Source organism: Microcaecilia unicolor, chromosome 3 (genome assembly GCF_901765095.1).
Source record: "Microcaecilia unicolor chromosome 3, aMicUni1.1, whole genome shotgun sequence".
NCBI classification, from domain to species: Eukaryota; Metazoa; Chordata; class Amphibia; order Gymnophiona; family Siphonopidae; genus Microcaecilia; species Microcaecilia unicolor.
This window is the reverse complement of record NC_044033.1, coordinates 452,228,834-452,246,481: the sequence shown is the minus strand read 5'-3', so window position 1 is coordinate 452,246,481 and position 17,648 is coordinate 452,228,834. Positions and strand designations below refer to the sequence as shown.

The 17,648-nt window shown below is 41.9% G+C and overlaps 1 protein-coding gene across 1 annotated transcript in view; it reads left to right on the top strand.

Annotated features, from left to right (window-relative positions):
• CSMD1 (CUB and Sushi multiple domains 1) overlaps window positions 1-17,648 on the top strand; it is a 2,896,277-nt gene that overhangs the window by 2,867,971 nt on the left and 10,658 nt on the right. The window contains exons 66-68 of the mRNA XM_030195161.1: window positions 5,567-5,728; window positions 7,562-7,674; window positions 11,411-11,495. Of these exons, the coding sequence (XP_030051021.1) occupies window positions 5,567-5,728; window positions 7,562-7,674; window positions 11,411-11,495 (360 nt within the window). The remainder of the gene's footprint in view (window positions 1-5,566; window positions 5,729-7,561; window positions 7,675-11,410; window positions 11,496-17,648) is intronic.

Below are 17,648 nucleotides of genomic sequence, written 5' to 3'. Positions count from 1 at the left end.
AAAAGAAAAAAAAAGCAAAAGATAGCATTATGACACACTACCCCCCCCCACCCCCAAACAACAAACTGATAGATGTTGCATCTCTGTCCACAACTTATTAAAATCAGATATTTAAAAAATTAATTACATTAATACCGTTTCTCCCATTACCTTCTTAAACCTGGAGATGCCAATGCCCACCTGGTGAATTCATATCCACTAATATTCCCCTACACATGTTCCAACATCTCCCTTTCTGTGAATACCCCACTGGACATACCTTATGAACAGTGATGAAGCCCATGGCCCTCAAACGCCAGTGGCAGCCATACTCGAAGGCTGCCCAATCCAGGCCCAGAGCAGCACAATGAAAAACTTGCAGGAGGTAAAACAGAGGGGACCTTTTACTAAGGGCATAGGCGCCTTCACGCGTCCAACGCACATCAATTTGGAACTACCACCCGGCTACCAAAGACCCCTGGTGGTAATTCCATTTTTTACATGCGTCTGATACACGTGGCAGAAAATATTTTTTATTTTCTACCACATGGCACTAACCAGGTGGTAATTGGCAGTGTACGTGTGCTGATGATTTCCACCCGGTTAACGCGTAAGACCTTACCATTAAGTCAGTGGGTGGTGGTAAGGTCTCAGGAACAAAATGGATGTGCACCAATTTTTATTTTACCGTACATTTATTTTCGGTCAAAAAAGGGTCTTTTTTGCAGGTGCGCTGAAATATGGACCTGCCTGTGTCCAGTACACGCATCTACACCAGTGCAGGCCATTTTTCAGTGCAGCTTAATAAAAGGACCCCAGAAACTGAAACCAAGCCTCAGAAGTGTCAGTAAAACTGCAGAACCAAAGACTGTCGAGGGTGGGAATTAACTGGGGGGAACTGCGCAGCTGGGAATTGATACCCTCGGGTTGGAAATTGTCAGAAGAAAATTAGCCTAGATGGGAATTGTCATGAGGGCAATTGGTGGGTGGGAACTGTCTGGCCAGAACTTTCTAGGTGGCTACTCCACAGAAACCATGCAAAATATGATTTGAACATGGAAAGAGGCTCTTATAATATTGTGCATGGGTTTACCCTACAAATTAAAGCATACTTTTATGTGATCCGCACATTGCATTCCCAGGGGCATAATTTGGGCAGAGTTTCATTTTCATTTCATTCCATTTATTACATGTCTAGATGGCACATCCTAGTAAATCTAATTGGCATATAGTTGAACATATATAATTAATACACACAACAAAACAGAGCTAAAAATAACAGTATGAAATGTGCATGCTAAGATTACGCAACAAAAATTTAAATAGCTATGGGGTCCTTTTATCAAGTTGTGGTAATGTTTTTGATGCGCACTGAGGCCCCCTTTTACCGTAACAGGTAAAGGCTGTGTTTTGTTTTCTTTTTTAGAAATGGCCATGCAGCAAGTAAACCACTTGCCGCGCGACCTTTTTGGGGGGAGAACTTAAGAGCTCCTGCGCTAACCTGGAAGTAACCATGCAGCAGTGCCCGATTACTGCCGGGTAACACCAGCACTACAAAAATAATATCTTTGTAGCACTGGAATTGGCGCGCCCCTGGGGTGTGAATTACCGGCAAGCTGCTGCAGTAACCCGGTAGTAGTTCCAGATTAGTGAGTGGTAAGCCCGAGTTGGGCTTACTGCCGCTTCGTAAAAGATCCCCTTATATAAATATATACATATTTAAACCTTTTCTAAAAGAAAGTAGTTTATTTTGCCACAAAGGTAAAAGTAGCTGATTCTGTATTTGTGAAAGAGCTGAGGGGCTCTTTTACTAAGCCGCATAAGCATCTATGCGTGCCCAACATACGCCAAAATGGAGTTACCACCCTGTTACTGCATGGCTCTTGCAGTAACATAGTAACATAGTAAATGATGGCAGATAAAGACCTGTACAGTCCATCCAGTCTGCCCAACAAGATAAACTCATTTTACATGGTATGTGGTACTTTATATGTATACCCGAGTTTGATTTGTCCTTGCCTTTCTCAGGGCACAGACCGTAGAAGTCTACCCAGTACTGTTCTTGTACTAAGTTCTGAAGCTAACGTTGAAGCCCCTTAAAATTTACACTCCAGCCCATCCCTGTCTATTCAGTCATGATCAGGGTGTAGACCGTAGAAGTCTGCCCAGCTCCCGTTTTGTTTCCCAGTTACCGGTGTCACCACCCAGTCTCTGCTAAGATTCCATGGAACCATTCCTTCTAAACAGGATTCCTTTGTGTTTATCCCACGCATGTTTGAATTCCATTACCATTTTCATCAACACCACCTCCCGCGGGAGGGCATTCCACATATCCACCACCCTCTCCGTGAAAAAATAATGCCTGAGATTAGTCCTGAGTCTGCCCCCCTTCAACCTCAATTCATGTCCTCTAGTACTACCACCTTCCAATCTCCTGAAAAGGTTCATTTGAACGTCTGTATCATGTCACCCCTGTTTCTCATTTCCTGCAAGGTATACATGTTCAGGTCAGCAAGTCTCTCCTCGTATGGTTTGCAACATAAATCCCATACCATTTTTGTAGCTTTTCTTTGCACCGCTTCCAGTCTTTTTACATCTTTAGCAAGATACGACCTCCAAAAATGAAACAGTACTCCAAGTGAGGCCTCACCAACGACTTATAGAGGGGCATCAACACCTTCTTTCTTCTGTTGGTTATGCCCCTCTCTACGCAGCCTAGCATTCTTCTGGCCACGGCCGTCGCCTTGTCGCATTGTTTCTTCACCTTCAGATCCTCAGACACCAACACCCCAAGGTCTCTCCCCTGAGTCGAGCGTACTAATCTCTCCCCTCCTATCTGGTATCTCTCTTTTGGGTTTCTGCACCCCAAGTGCATCACTCTACACTTCTTGGCATTAAATGTTAACTAACAACAAATAGTACCCCTGTTCTATATAAATTACAAAATCTTTATTAGTGAAAACAAACCAGTGCATTAAAAGAATTACCAAATAGTATCCCTGCAACTCACTCACACTGCCATCCACACCAGACTTATACCATGATCACATATGTAAATCCCACAAAGAACATTGAACATAAACCCTAAATTGCAGTTTCTTCAGTCTCTGTGTATCATCAGAGCACAATCTCAATAAAGATCAGTCAATCAGCCCTAAAAAAAACACAAGGACACACAAAACACAAGGGCACACAAAACCCAGTTCTTAATAATTGTAGCAGATATTGAACATTGCTGATCTTTGTATCCAACAAGTTCTAAAGTGAAGAAAGAAAAAAACTCCACTGCAATATAAAGCCACTTTGGGGGGAATTTTGGAGTATACCAACTATGTGGGTTTAATTTACTTATCCCTGGAAGCCTCCCACTTACCTGAAGCATTCTTTGGCTGCCTTTAATTTAAAGGTTTGACTGTGTGCAGGAGGATCACAAAAGATTTGTGTGACTTTGCAATTCCCAGTGTTTCTCTGTGTTTTTTTTAATCACAGGGATAAGAACAGTGGCTTTATATTGCAGTGGAATTAGGATTAAGATTAAATGTTAACTGCCAGACCCTCGACCATTCTTCTAATGTTCAGAGATCCCTTCTCATCATTTCTACTCCCTCCAGAGTATCCACTCTATTGGCTATTTTCGTGTCATATGCAAAAAGGCACACCTTTCCTCCAACCCTTCAGCAATATCTCCCACAAATATATTAAACAGAATGGGCCTCAGCACCGACCCCTGAGGAACTCCACTGCTCACCTTCCTTTCCTCTGAGCGGATTCCATTTACCATCACCCTCTGTCACCTGTTGGTCAACCAGTTTCTTATCCAGTTCACCACTTTCGGTCCTAACTTCAACCCTTTCAGCTTATTCTGTGGGGGACCGTATCAAAGGCTTTGCTGAAGTCCAAGTAGATCACACCTAGCGCACGTCCCTCATCACGTTCTTTGGTCACCCAGACAAAGACGTCAATAAGATTTGTTTGGCCGGGTTTTCCTTTGATAAAGTCATGTTGCCTCAGGTCCTGTAACCCGTCGGCTTCTAGAAAGTTTTGGGCACATATCGGACGCACACCAACCTGCTTATTTTCGAAGGAGAAGGGCGGCCATCTTCCAACACATATCGGGAGATGGCCGTCCTCCTAAAGCCAGCCAAATCGGTATAATCGAAAGCCGATTTTGGCCGGCTTCAACTGCTTTCTGTCGCAGGGACGGCCAAAGTTCAAGGGGGCGTGTTGGCAGGGTAAAAAAGGCGGGGCGGGGGTGTGGTTAAGAGATGGCCGGATTCAGCTGATAATGGAAAAAAGAAGGCCGGCCCTGACGAGCATTTGACCGGCTTTACTTGGTCTCTTTTTGTTCACGACCAAGCCTTGAAAAGGTGCCCGAACTGACCAGATGACCACTGGAGGGAATCGGGGATCATCTCCCCATACTCCCCCAGTGGTCACCAACCCCCTCCCACCTCAAAACAAATTATGAAACATTTTTTTGCCAGCCTCTATGCCAGTCTCAAATGTCATACCCAGCTCCATGACAGCAGTATGCAGGTCCCTGGAACAGTTTTTAGTGGGTGCAGTGCACTTCAGGCAGGCGGACCCAGGCCCATCCCCCCCTACCTGTTACACTTGTGGTGGTAAATGAGAGCCCTCCAAAACCCAACAGAAACCCACTGTACCCACATGTAGGTGCCCCCTTCATCCCTAATGGCTATGGTAGTGGTGTACAGTTGTGGGGAGTGGGTTTTGGGGGGCTCAGCACCCAAGGTAAGGGAGCTATGCACCTGGGACCATTTTGTGAAGTCCACTGCAGTGCCCCCTAGGGTGCCTGGTTGGTGTCCTGGCATGTGAGGGCCATCTTGTTTCGATAATATGGTCGGGTACGCGGCTTAACGGGGCCGTCATTAGAGATGGCTGACCTTATAGATGGCTGGCCCCATTCGATTATGCCCCTCCAAGTGACATTTGACGTGCTTAGGTCATTACTGCCTGTTTACCACGTAAGACTTTACCGCTAGGTAAATGGCTGGCGGTAAAGACCCAAAATGGACGCACGGCAATCTTGATTTTGCTGTATGTCCATTTTCAGCAAAAAGTTTAAAAATACCTTTTTACAGGCATGCTGCAAATTGGATTGGCACGTGTCCAAAACCCGCACCTACACTACTGCAAGCCATTTTTCAGTGCACCTTAGTAAAAGAACCCCTGAATGTGGATAATGGGGGATTATTTACATTTGCAACACCGATGTGTGCCAGCAATTCATTTATATAAAATATTGAAACTCCCATTGCTATTCCCCCCATCCATGTTTTTAGGTTTTTTTTTTCTTTATTTGTTTTTTTTCTTTGGCTTTATAAAATAGGCCTTCAATTGGTGGGATTTTTTTTGTCATTTCACATGGGTACTGTATTATGATGTTACTTCAATATGTATTGAAATATAATTTGAAATAGATTATCTCTACAGTATATCTTTCTGCTATATTTGAACTCTTTATTGATTATTACTCTGGCGTGAATACAGGAATGGTGGGTTTTTATCAAAAAACCTTCATTTTTATCTTGGTATTCTAATAGTTTTTTTGTTTGTTTGTTTTTAGTTCCTTCTGATGTGTTTTTTATGAATTCTATATGGAAAGGCTTCTATGAGTATCTTGGGAAACAGCAGACTGCAACTCTAACAGTTGACTGGTTTAATACTACAAGTGGTAAAGTGAATGCAACACTTATTGAAGCTTCCAGTATAGAGCTTAAGTTATCAGGTATTTCGATTTAATTTCCATTATAAAATCTAGTTCTTATAAACTGTTGTAGTAAAGTAATATAATCAAATTTGCATATTTCTACACATTCTCATACTTACTGTGCCACAGGATTTCACCACAATATTTCATGGCAAAATTATCAGAATTTAGAACAATGAAAAATGACTTTAGGTTATGACAAACCAACATGACTTACTCTATGATACTTTCCAACTTATCCTATCATTTTATAAATAAACTTGAACTTTACCTTGATAACTTTCTGTGAAATACCCCAGCTTACAAGATTTATCATAAGCTGCCTTATTTGTTTTGCTGTATTGGTATTTTATAGTTCATAATTATTTAATATGCATTGTGTAAAAAGTTCCATGTTAAGCCACAGGAAATAATGTGCAGTATTGCCAATTAATGCAAATTAATTGAACAATAACACTTCTGTAACACAGCTCAGTAAATTGAGGGCTGAGTATTTTTCTTTTTATAAACAAACTCAATGAAGAAAATTGTGCAAGCTATGTCAGAAGGGCTACATGGTATATGCATGTATAAATAGTGGGCATATACATATAAACGAAGTTATGCATTTAAGTAGCCATTTTGAAAAGTCACTATTTACCTTTTTATTCCATGGCAGTTTTCAAGGGGATGTGTTTTCAGTATGGTTCTGCTGGGCCTGAAAAACATGCATGCATTTCCAAATCTGAAATGGCAATGTATGCATAATTTTAAAATTTGCTCATCACCATTTACACCTGCTCTAGGTGGGAATAGATGTCAGCTAACTTTTTGCTTAGACTTAAACTTTGGAGGTGTGAATGAGGGACCAATTTTGCCTTCCTCAAAAAGCTGAAAATTAGAGATTGGGGAGCTTTGCAGCTTAATTGGTTTCACTGGAGTTGTGTCAAATCCAGCACTCACATGAAAGTTGCACAATCAACTGCTAACATGTTTAAGTACCACTACTTACATGTTCAAAGTCCCAAACAATGCTCCTCTTGTTAATATGTTTCCTTGCATAATAGCTATTCCCACTGAACATGCTGCCGACTACACAAGTATTTCCTACAGGTTTGTAGGTGTTTTAGAAAAAGCTCCATGCTTAATAAGACTTTTATATACTTCTCTGTAAACTGAAAATTTCTAAATTTGGACATCTCTTTTCCTGCTAAGAGAACCTATGCAAAACCAGTCTTCATATGGGTATATAATGCTATAAATATTCTCTTATCTAGTGATCTCAGCACTAATCATCAAATAAAAAGTCCTGTTTGTTAATGATACAGTACAGTACAATGCATTACAATAAGCCCTTATACCCTGCAAAGTCCCAACTGAGTTTTATGTGGTTTACAATTTAAGACACTGGGAATACCCAGGAACTACAACGTATAATTATTAAAAAATTGAAAAAGATAAGTTTTAAGAGCTCTCCTAAAGGATTTGTAATTAGAACATTCCACCACTTTGCAGAAACAAGCCATTAAGCACTGTTCTATATTTTACACATTTAGGACTAGGGTATTGTAGTAGTAATGGAAGTCTATCTGACAATGCCCTATTTCTCTAAGCAATTGCTCTATTTCTATGTCTACAAAGATGTGAGTTAAATTCAAATAAATAAACAAATATTCATATATTTATATATGTATATATTTTCTTTACACATGGTCCAAGAACCTTATTAATCCACTATGAAAACAAGACCTATGTGTGGCCTTCAAAAAACATAGCTGAGAACCTTTGTGCTCGATGATAGATTCAATCTCAATGGTTTATGTTCACACAAGAAATTATTCAGTATTTAAAGTATTGTCTCTGTTTTATTAGGGGTTTACAAGAAAGAAGAGGCACATTTGCTTTTAAAAATCTATCAGATAAAGGGGCAGGTGGAGACTTTTGTGAATAAGTTTGAAAATGAGAACTGGGCAATGGATGGTTATGTAAGTATATAAAATCATTGTGCTCTTGTAATGGAAGTTTTTAATAAGGCAATTCACAAAAATATTCTGGTAGGTACAAAGTTTGCAAGTATTTTCCCCACATTGACTTAGTATTAATTCTCAAAGGTAAAAATAGATATATTTTCTGTTTTGAAAATGTCCTGGGAAAAAGCACCCACAGAGATTTCCATCTACCTGTTCCCTAAAAAATAATGCATTCCATTTTGAAAATGCAAAAATGTGTGTTGTTTCTTCCCTAACCTTACCCTGCCCATAAGACTGTTTGCTTTTCTTCTATTCTGCTATTGACTTCAGGTCTATATTTACCCACATACAAAATGGATAGTTTTCAGACCATTTATTTACATGCTTAAGTAGCTGTGTACCTGCATAAATGGTTTTTGAAATTTGAACACCCCCAGTTCAGTATTGAGAGGGATTTACAGTACATGTTTCACAATGACTGCCGCTAAATATATAAGTCCCTTATCTTTAAATTGTCAGTGATACTACATGGATAGTGGTTCTATGATGATATCCACCTTTTATTACCATCGGCCCAATTTTAAGAATTTTTGAAGTTTTTTCAAGTATGTTTATAAAAGGTGGATATCATCATTGAACCACTAGTGGCTAACCAACAGTGGCCAATCCAGGTCACAAATACCTGGCAAGATCCCCAAAAAGTTCAATACATTTTATGTTGCTTATCCCAGAAATAGTAGTGGATTTTCTCCAAATCATTTTAATAATGGTCTATGGACTTTTCCATTAGGAAGCCACCCAAACCTTTTTTAAACCCCGCTAAGCTAACTGCATTTAAATTGTGAAACATTGTGGAATACCGCCTCTGATGGTTCAAAGTTACCTTCTTGAGTGAATTATAATAACAGCAGTGTTTGTATGTCATGTGTTATACTTGTTTACATCTGCTGTATTTAGTTTTGCATGGATAGTGCCACAAAAAGTTCCATTTAAGGAAGGAAGTTATCAACATGGGCTACCATTAAGATGTATTATTCATCTGTTAACCCTAATAATTAGTAACTAGATCTTGTTGCATAAAATGGGGCCTATGCTAAAATCGCATGAGTTGGTGGTGAAAAAACATGTATTACTGGTGGCCCATGTTAATAACTACACCCCTAAATATTCTGGCATTATTTGGAGAGAAGATGTTCCATCTAGCTACATATAGATAGATAGATAGATAGATAGATAGATAGATAGATAGATAGATAGATAGATAGGGCTCATTTTCAAAAGAGATAGACGTCCAAAAAGTGACATAAGTCAGCATTTGGCCGTTTATCTTACAGAAATGTCCAAATCAGTACTATCAAAACCTCTTTTTGGACGTCCTTCTCTGAAGTCCGTCAGAAGGATGTCCAAATCTCAAGGGGGCGTGTCAGGGGCGTGTTCAAGGTGGGACTTGGGCGTTCCTTGGATATCTTTCAGCCATAATGGAACAAAGCAAAGATGCCCAGGGCTAAAACTTAGATGTTTTGAGCTAGACCTGTTTTTATTAAGAATAAGGCACAAAAAGGTGCCCTAGATGACCACTAGAGGGAATCAGGGATGACTTCTTACTCCCTCAATGGTCACTAACCCCTCCCACCCCCAAAAAGTGTGTTGAAGAACACTACTTTCCAGCCTCTATGCCAGCCTCAGATGTCATACTCGGGTCCATTACAGCAGCATGCAAGTCCCTGGAGTAGTTTAGTAGTAGTTGCAGTGCACTTCAGACAGGTGGACCCAGGCCCATACCCCCACTACCTGTTCACTTGTGGAGGAAACTGCGAGGCCTCCAAAACTCACCAGAAACCCACTGTACCCACAAATTGGTGCCCCCTTCACCCATAATGGCTATGGTAGTGGTGTACAGTTGGGGGTAGTGGGTTTGGGGGGGGCTCAGCACATAAGGTAAGGGAGAAATGGTCAGATGTGTACCTGGGAGCATTCTATGAAGTCCACTACAGTGCCCCCTAGGGTGCCCTACTGCTGTCCTGGGATGTCAGGGGGACCAGTCTACTAAAATTCAGGCTCCTCCTACGTCCCATGGCTTGATTTTGGAAATTTTACACTTGGGTGCTTTTTTTTTTTGTTTTTTTCGAAAATGGCCAAAAAATAAAGATAGACATCCATCTTTTTTTGAAAATGACCTTCTTTTCTGTTTGGAATTTGGACGTCTTTGTAAAACATCCAAATTCTGATTTAGACATTTCTTTCGAAAATGCCTCTCCATGTGGTTTAATATTTACCAGAAAATAGGCTGTCGTAAATTAAAACATTCAACTACATATGTATAACAGCTGAATATTGCTGCTTTACATACAGCCATAGGTAGTCACGGGTCTCTACATATATGTAGCAACATTGATTATAGGGTTAATTTTATAAAGGTTTTCCAAGGATATATGACAGAATAGGCACTTAAAATGCCACTTATAAAACTATCCCTGCATACAAGTACATTTGAAGTCAAAAACCTGAAAGCTTGTGTGCAACTCAGATGTAGGCATGTGAGGGAAACTTTTGGGCACAGCCTAGGCAGCTTCATGATTTACATGTGCCCTTGGATTTCTATGAAGTTGAACACCAAAATTTACAACACCACATCAAGTATAAATTTTATATGTTGGTTTTGTATGTGTAGTTTATAAAAACATGTGGAGGGGCATTTTAGAAATGGCATCCAGCTCATAATGTGGATGCCCCAGTCAGTATGTCACAAATGGATGTTCATTGTGCATATATTTTAGAGCAGTATACAGCCTGTTCTAAAATACACAGTAAATGGTGGCAGATCAAGACCCCCAAAATCCATTCAGTCTGTAAAACAAGGTGGCCAGAGCTGCCCCAGCCACTCTGGGCGGGCCCCAGTCACCCATGCTTAAACACTGGTTGACAAATTTCCACCATTCTAGCCATATAGGCAGCCAAACATTATGGGTTATATATAACCATATATCATCCCCAAGTGCTGCTGACAGAATTCGACTTACCAGCCAAGATGTCTTCCCCTCCTCGCTGAGCTGCACAGCACCCTCACTTGGAGCATGATACAATAAAGTAATCTACAACACTAAAGTTGCCAAACTTCACTTGTGTTTTGTCATTTGCTGCACACGGAAATGGATGTCCATGTGTTAGAAACATCCAGCATAAACATCCATTTTACAAACTGAAACATCCAAATTATGAACAGGGAAAAACAAGAGACATGGGCACCTATGTGGCAGCAGAAGAACATCCATATTATAAACTAGCCACACAGGCATCCATTTGTACAGTAGCAATAACCTATGATAAAAGCAGCTGGCTGAGTGACAGAACAAAGATCCAGAATCTACCTGTTCAAGTTCCACTACATCTTTTTAAAATTTTTGGTTGTTCTTTTTTTTATTATTATTGTAAGCACTGCAGGGTCATAAAGATACCCACTGTGACTTTTTATCTCCATTAAGTGGAGATCTGCTCACTCAGAGCACCTTTCTATAACCTGGATGTGACAAGTACCAGGCATGATGTCAGATATTCTATGTTTGAAATTATGGATGTGATATCCTGTGACCTGTCTAGAATGTAAGATAAAGCAGTATATAAACTGTGATATAAATAAATAAAAAGAATGTACAGTCATTTAATATGGTATAAGAAGAAATTTTGCTTTTGTACTCTTTGCTGCAATGATTTTTTTTCTGTTTACAACAAATTACCTTCCTATATTCTCTAGGTTTCTTCAGGGGTTAAAGAAGTATTTAATTATCAAGGAGAAATATATCTAAAAGACTTTGGAAAGTTTATACTTCAAAGGCAAAGTAAGGAATGTTTTTAAGGCATCTATTATTACTGTATTATGTTTTTAATTATTTATTGTAACACACATTGGGTATTGGCTTACCAACAGAAATATATGAAATAATGAAATTACATTATATCATAATTACAATGTAATATATCTTTTTCAATTTTAGTTTAGTTCAGTGGTGATATGCAGAACAACATTTTAAAATGGATGTTCAAATTTGAAATTGGGACAGTCCATGCTGGGACATCTCAAGTTCCACTAGTAATTTAGAAAATATCCCTTGCTGTAAAGCACATCTAAACCCTGAATGGCACTTCTAAAATAAGCACCATAACATCAGCATTTGCACTATCAGGCTCATTTTCGAAAGAGAAGGATGCCCATCTTTCGACACAAATAGGAAGATGGGCGTCCTTCTCACAGGGTCGCCCAAATCGGTAAAATCGAAATCCGATTTTGGGCGTCCCCAACTGCTTTCCGTCGCAGGGACGACCAAAATTCACAGGGGCGTGTTGGAGGCGTAGCAAAGGCGGGACTTGGACGTGCCTAACACATGGGCGTCCTCGACTCATAATGGAAAAAGAGGGCGTCCCTGACAAGCACTTGGACAACTTTACCTGGTCCTGTTTTTCTTATGACCAAGGCACAAAAAGGTGCCCGAACTGACCAGATGACCACTGGAGAGAATCGGAGATCACTTCCCCTTACTACCCCAGTGGTCACTAACCCCCCCCCCACCCTCAAAAACATCTTTAAAAATATTTTGTGCCAGCCTCTATGCCAGACTGAAAAGTCATACTCAGGTCCATCACAGCAGTATGCAGGTCCCTGGAGCAGTGGCGTTCCGTGGTTGCCTGACACCCAGGGCGGATCGCCACTGCTCACCCCCCCCCCCCCATGACACAGTCCCCACCTGCCTTCCAAGTTCCAGCTCCGTCCACCCCAGCGTGGCGCGTCGCATCTGCAGCGCTGCTGTAAAAAGAAGAAAATCGCCTCGTCGTCGGCCCTTCCCTCAATGTGTCCCACCCTCTGACATAACTTCCTATTTCCTCGAGGGCGGGACACAGTGAGGGCAGGGCCGACAATGAGGCAATTTTCTTCTTTTTACAGCAGTGCTGCAGATGCGAGGCACCAAGCTGGGGTGGACGGAGCTGGAACATGGTTGGCAGGTGGGGACTGCTTCGGGGGGGGAAGGCAGTTCCATGCCAAGGGGGGGTGTGGATGGATGGAGCGGAGCACCCCCCCCCCACCCGTTGACACCCGGGGCGGACCGCCCCCACCGTCCCGCCCTTGCTAAGCCACTGCCCTGGAGCAGTTTTAGTGGGTGCAGTGCACTTCAGGCAGGCGGACCCAGGCCCATCCCCCCTACCTGTTACACTTGTGGTGGTAAATGTGAGCCCTCCAAATCCCACCAGAAACCCACTGTACCCACATCTAGGTGCCCCCTTCACCCCTAAGGGCTATGGTACTGGTGTACAGATGTGGGTAGTGGGTTTTAGGGGGGTTGGGGGGGCTCAGCACACAAGGTAAGGGAGTTATGTACCTGGGAGCAATTTGTGAAGTCCACTGCAGTGCCCCCTAGCGTGCCCAGTTGGTGTCCTGGCATGTCAGAGGGACCAGTGCACTACGAATGCTGGCTCCTCCAACGACCAAAGGCTTGCATTTGGTCGTTTCTGAGATGGGCGTCCTTGGTTTCCATTTTCACCGAAAGTCAGAAATGACCAAGTCTAGGGATGACTATCTCTAAGGACAACCTAAATTTCAGGATTTGGGCTTTCCCAACCGTATTATTGAAATGAAAGTTGGACGTCCATCTTGTTTTGATAATACGGGTTTCCCCGCCCCTCCACCGGAACATTTTAGGCCACAACACTTCCCCAACCAAGCAAACCCAAACCACCCCACTCACCCAAAACAAATTTGCTTCAAAACAACATCCCAGCTGCCAAACAGATGACAACTTGTGCTTCCAGGACCACGGTCAGGTACACAGATGCATGCCCACACTGCCCCGCACTGCACCTGTACACTTCTGGGGCCTGTGCCAGAGCCACAGATACAAGTGGACACCTGCCATCACTGCTGCAACACCCAACTGACCAGCAGCAGCTGACGCCCAAACCCCCCAAGCCCGACAGCACTCACCCAATAGATATCTGCACACAAGCTAGCCAGTCCACCCATTGCCATCCACAAAATACTGATGAACACCAACTCGCTGAGCAATACACGGTCGCCACATCCAGACCCACTGGCCTGCACAACCTGCACCGGAAATATGTTCATTAAATTACTGATGTCCTTTTCAAAATATCTAATATACATGATCACTGAAAAATGAAATGTTGCTATCCATTTGAAATGTGAGCTCTTGAATTATTGAGCAGTATAGAAACATCATTTATGTTCCTATTCAACACTTGAACATCAACAATATTAGTTGTATCCAGGGCTTTTTTGTGAGGGGGTACTCGGGGGTACTGCGTACCGGCACCTTTTCCATTGTCTGCTAAAATTGACCCATGGTCCCCAAGTTTTAATGAAAGACCTCAGGCTCTACACACAAATTCTGCCTTGTCATGGATTCTGTGACTGGTTGAAGGGGGCCTGGATATTGTGGGATGGGTCCCTCAGTGATCACCCCACCCCTGAAGAATGGCCCGGCATTTGAGTACCGGCACCTTTTTTGCTAGAAAAATGCACTGGTTGTATCATTTTGTATTATTTCCCATCCCAGAGTGATAGAGTAGTTTAATGGTTAGCGCTGCAGGCTGAGAACCTGAGAAGCCAGAGTTCAAATCCCACTGCTATGTCTTACAACTTTGGCCAAATAATGTGACCCTCCACTTGCCTTACGTACAAACAGATTGTAAGTCCTCAAGAGACAGGAAACTGCCTACTGGACCTGAATGTATATATATGGGAAAATGAAATGAAAGAAATGTCATAATTCTTAAATATAATGACATAAAGATTTTACCCCATGCCCATCCCTAGTACATCATTATAGGTGTCTTTTACTAAGCCACAGTAGCATTTTTAGCTGACAGTAGAAATCAGCAAGCGATAAACACCGAGACACCCATAGGAATATAAGGGCAAGCAGTTACTTCCCATGTCTGTCTCAATAGCAGACTATGGACTTTTCATCCAGTAATTTGTCCAAACCTTTTTTAAACCCAGATATGCTAACCACTGTTACCACATCCTCCGGCAAAGAGTTCCAGAGCTTAACAATTCGTTGAGTAAAAAAATATTTCCTCCTATTTATTTTAAAAGTATTTTCATGTAACTTCCTCCAGTGTCCCTTAGTCTTTGCACTTTTCTAAAGAACAGTACAATTTTGCACTTACTGTACAGTAACTACAAATCCGCTGTGTTAAATGTTGGAGCTGTGTCAGGCATCTGCTCATGCAGGTAATGCAGAGGAACTGACTATTTGTAAAGCATACTTAAGAAGCACTCCTACCCCTGGATTATATATAGTGCGTCTAGGGATGATCCTTGCCAGATTCTATGTAACTTAATTAGCTTTACAAGCTAATTAGCGTTGATAACAGTTCTTAACAAGCAATAATGAGCACTAATTGGAAATACTTAGAATTTACACACACAACTCGCTAAGCGTATTCTATAATGCACTGTGCCTAACTTCTAATGTGTGCAGACAAAAAGGGGTATGGTTGCGTATGACTGGTAGCGCTATAAAAGTGATTTATAGTAGATTTATAGTAAAGGTGGGGAAATGGGCATTTTCATTAGTGTAAATGGACGTGCATAGTTTTTGGGCCCTGGGATATTAACTCAGCATATTCTATATACCGAGCGTAAATCTAGGCACCACTTATAGAAAATGCTTAGGCGAAAATGGTTTCTGCATGGATTTTTTAGGCTCCATATATAGAATCCCCCCCCCCCCCTTTAAGGGGCAACTTTCAAATGATTTAACATTAGAACAAAAACACACATTCTTTTTATGCATGTATTCTGCACTAATTCTAAAACTTGCCATGGGCACAAAGCGGGAACAAGGGGCCCGATTTTCAGAATGATTTAAACGACCATAAGCCGTTTAGTGCCTGCCCGGTACTAATCAGTCATTTTCAACAGCACTTAACCAGATGGTACCGCTGAAAATGCCCAGTTAACTCCCAAGCCAAAACTGGGGGGCTTTCCAAGGGCTGCAATATTTTGACCAACCATATGTTCCTAATGCTAGGTTTTATTTTGCTTATGCACAAAATTTAACTGATTTCTGACTCAAGCCTATTCAATTAAGTGAGAATTTCTTTTTCTATTTGAATATTGGGTTCCAGATGCATTTCAGATTAAGTCGTAACTGTAAAATCAAATGAGCCAGCAGCTGGAGGAAAACATAAATTACTCATATCAATATTCATTTTTCCAAATGAGGGCGGAAATTGATTTGTAACAACAATAAAAAAAAAATTAATAAAATTGCAATCTGTATAGGATGTATGTAGTTTACTGGAAAAAATTGATTAGACCGTTAAGCAAGATGGATTTATGAATTATGAGGCAAGTTGTATTCATGACGTGCAAAATGAAAAACACTTTTCTGGTCCAAAATTGTTGCCTTTTCTACCACTGTTAAGATGGTAATCATGCCATCAACTAATAATATTGATCTAGACGATTCTTCCTTTTCTGTGACAATAGGTCTGATTTACTCAGTGATGTTTTTCTTCCATTCTATGACAATGGGAAACAATGTCCTGTACAGGATCAATAAAAATAATGTCATCATCTTTTATACTTACTATCAAAATACGATTGTGGAGAGCTTTATCATTAATTGATCTATGGAAACAAAGAAGGACTTTAGGCACTGCCAATTGGGTGCACTTGTATGGATGCCACTGTATAGGTGCTGCCATTTGGGTGCCTATATATATATTGGTGCTGGGACTTTTGGGCACCCAAATGGCAACATATAAAAGTCCTCTCTGTACTCCTACCTCCTCCTCTGCACTTTGGGTGCTGCACTGACCTCCAGTGCAAGTTGTGCTTGCATAGAGCAGAAGGAAGATCATAGCTGCTGGGCAGTGCAGGTGAGGGTCCTGTTCTGTCTTTCCATAGGCATTGCCTGGGGCAGCTATGATCTCCCTTCTGCTCCAAGGATACGCACCTGGTACCAGAGGTCAGTGTGGGGTAGGGGGGAAGTATAGTGGTGCCCCAAAGTCATGGGTGCCCTAATGGCAGTACCCAAAAAGTGGCACCCAAAAGTCATGCACCCCTATAGAAAGCAATGTTAAAATACTCAGGTTAATTTAAATATATGCCTCTTCTGTTTTGTGTAATGAAATGTTTGTTTATTTATTCCATGGTAATTTTCATTGAACACAACTTGAGGGGACTAATTATATACACCAGAGGTTCTCAACCTAGTCCGCGGGACACACCAAGCCTGTCGGGTTTTCAAGATAACCTCAATGAATACGCATCAGCAGTGCCACCGAGAGGGGGGGGCATGGAGGACCAAATTCCCTGGCCCGGGCCTCCAAGGGGGGGCCCAGCGCCACTGTCCCCTCAACCCGCCCCCCTCTGCCCTCCACCGGGCCGGGCACCCCTGAATTCAAATCATAGCGCCTCACCTTGACCTTGCTCCATGTGCAAGAAGCGCAGCAGCGGCAGTCTGCAGATCACCTTCCTTCAGGCCTTCCCTCATCTGATGTAACTTGCGCGAGGGCAGGACACAGGGAGTGAAGGCCCAAAGGGAGGCGATCTGCAGACTGCCACTGCTGCGTTTCTTTCACACGGAGCGAGGTCGAGGTGAGTCTTTATGATTTGAATTCAGGGGGGGGCCTGGCCCGGTGGTGGACAGAGGGGGGCGGTGACAACAGCGACCTCAGAGGGGGCGGCCTTGCCCCGGACCCAGCCCAGTCTCTCGGTGGACTTGCGCATCAGATCGATTTCCATACAGTGGAGGCAGTGCGTACAAATTTATCTTATCCATATTCATGTATGGTATCCTAAAATCCTAACTGGCTGGGTGAGTCTCAAGAACTGGGTTGAGAACTTCTGATATACACATTTCATTTGTATCAAAAACAGTACAGTAGTGTAACATAGCTATACAACTTATTAGTATGGCTAATATTATTTATCTCAACTGAACAGTGAACCAGTCTCAAAGTCATCA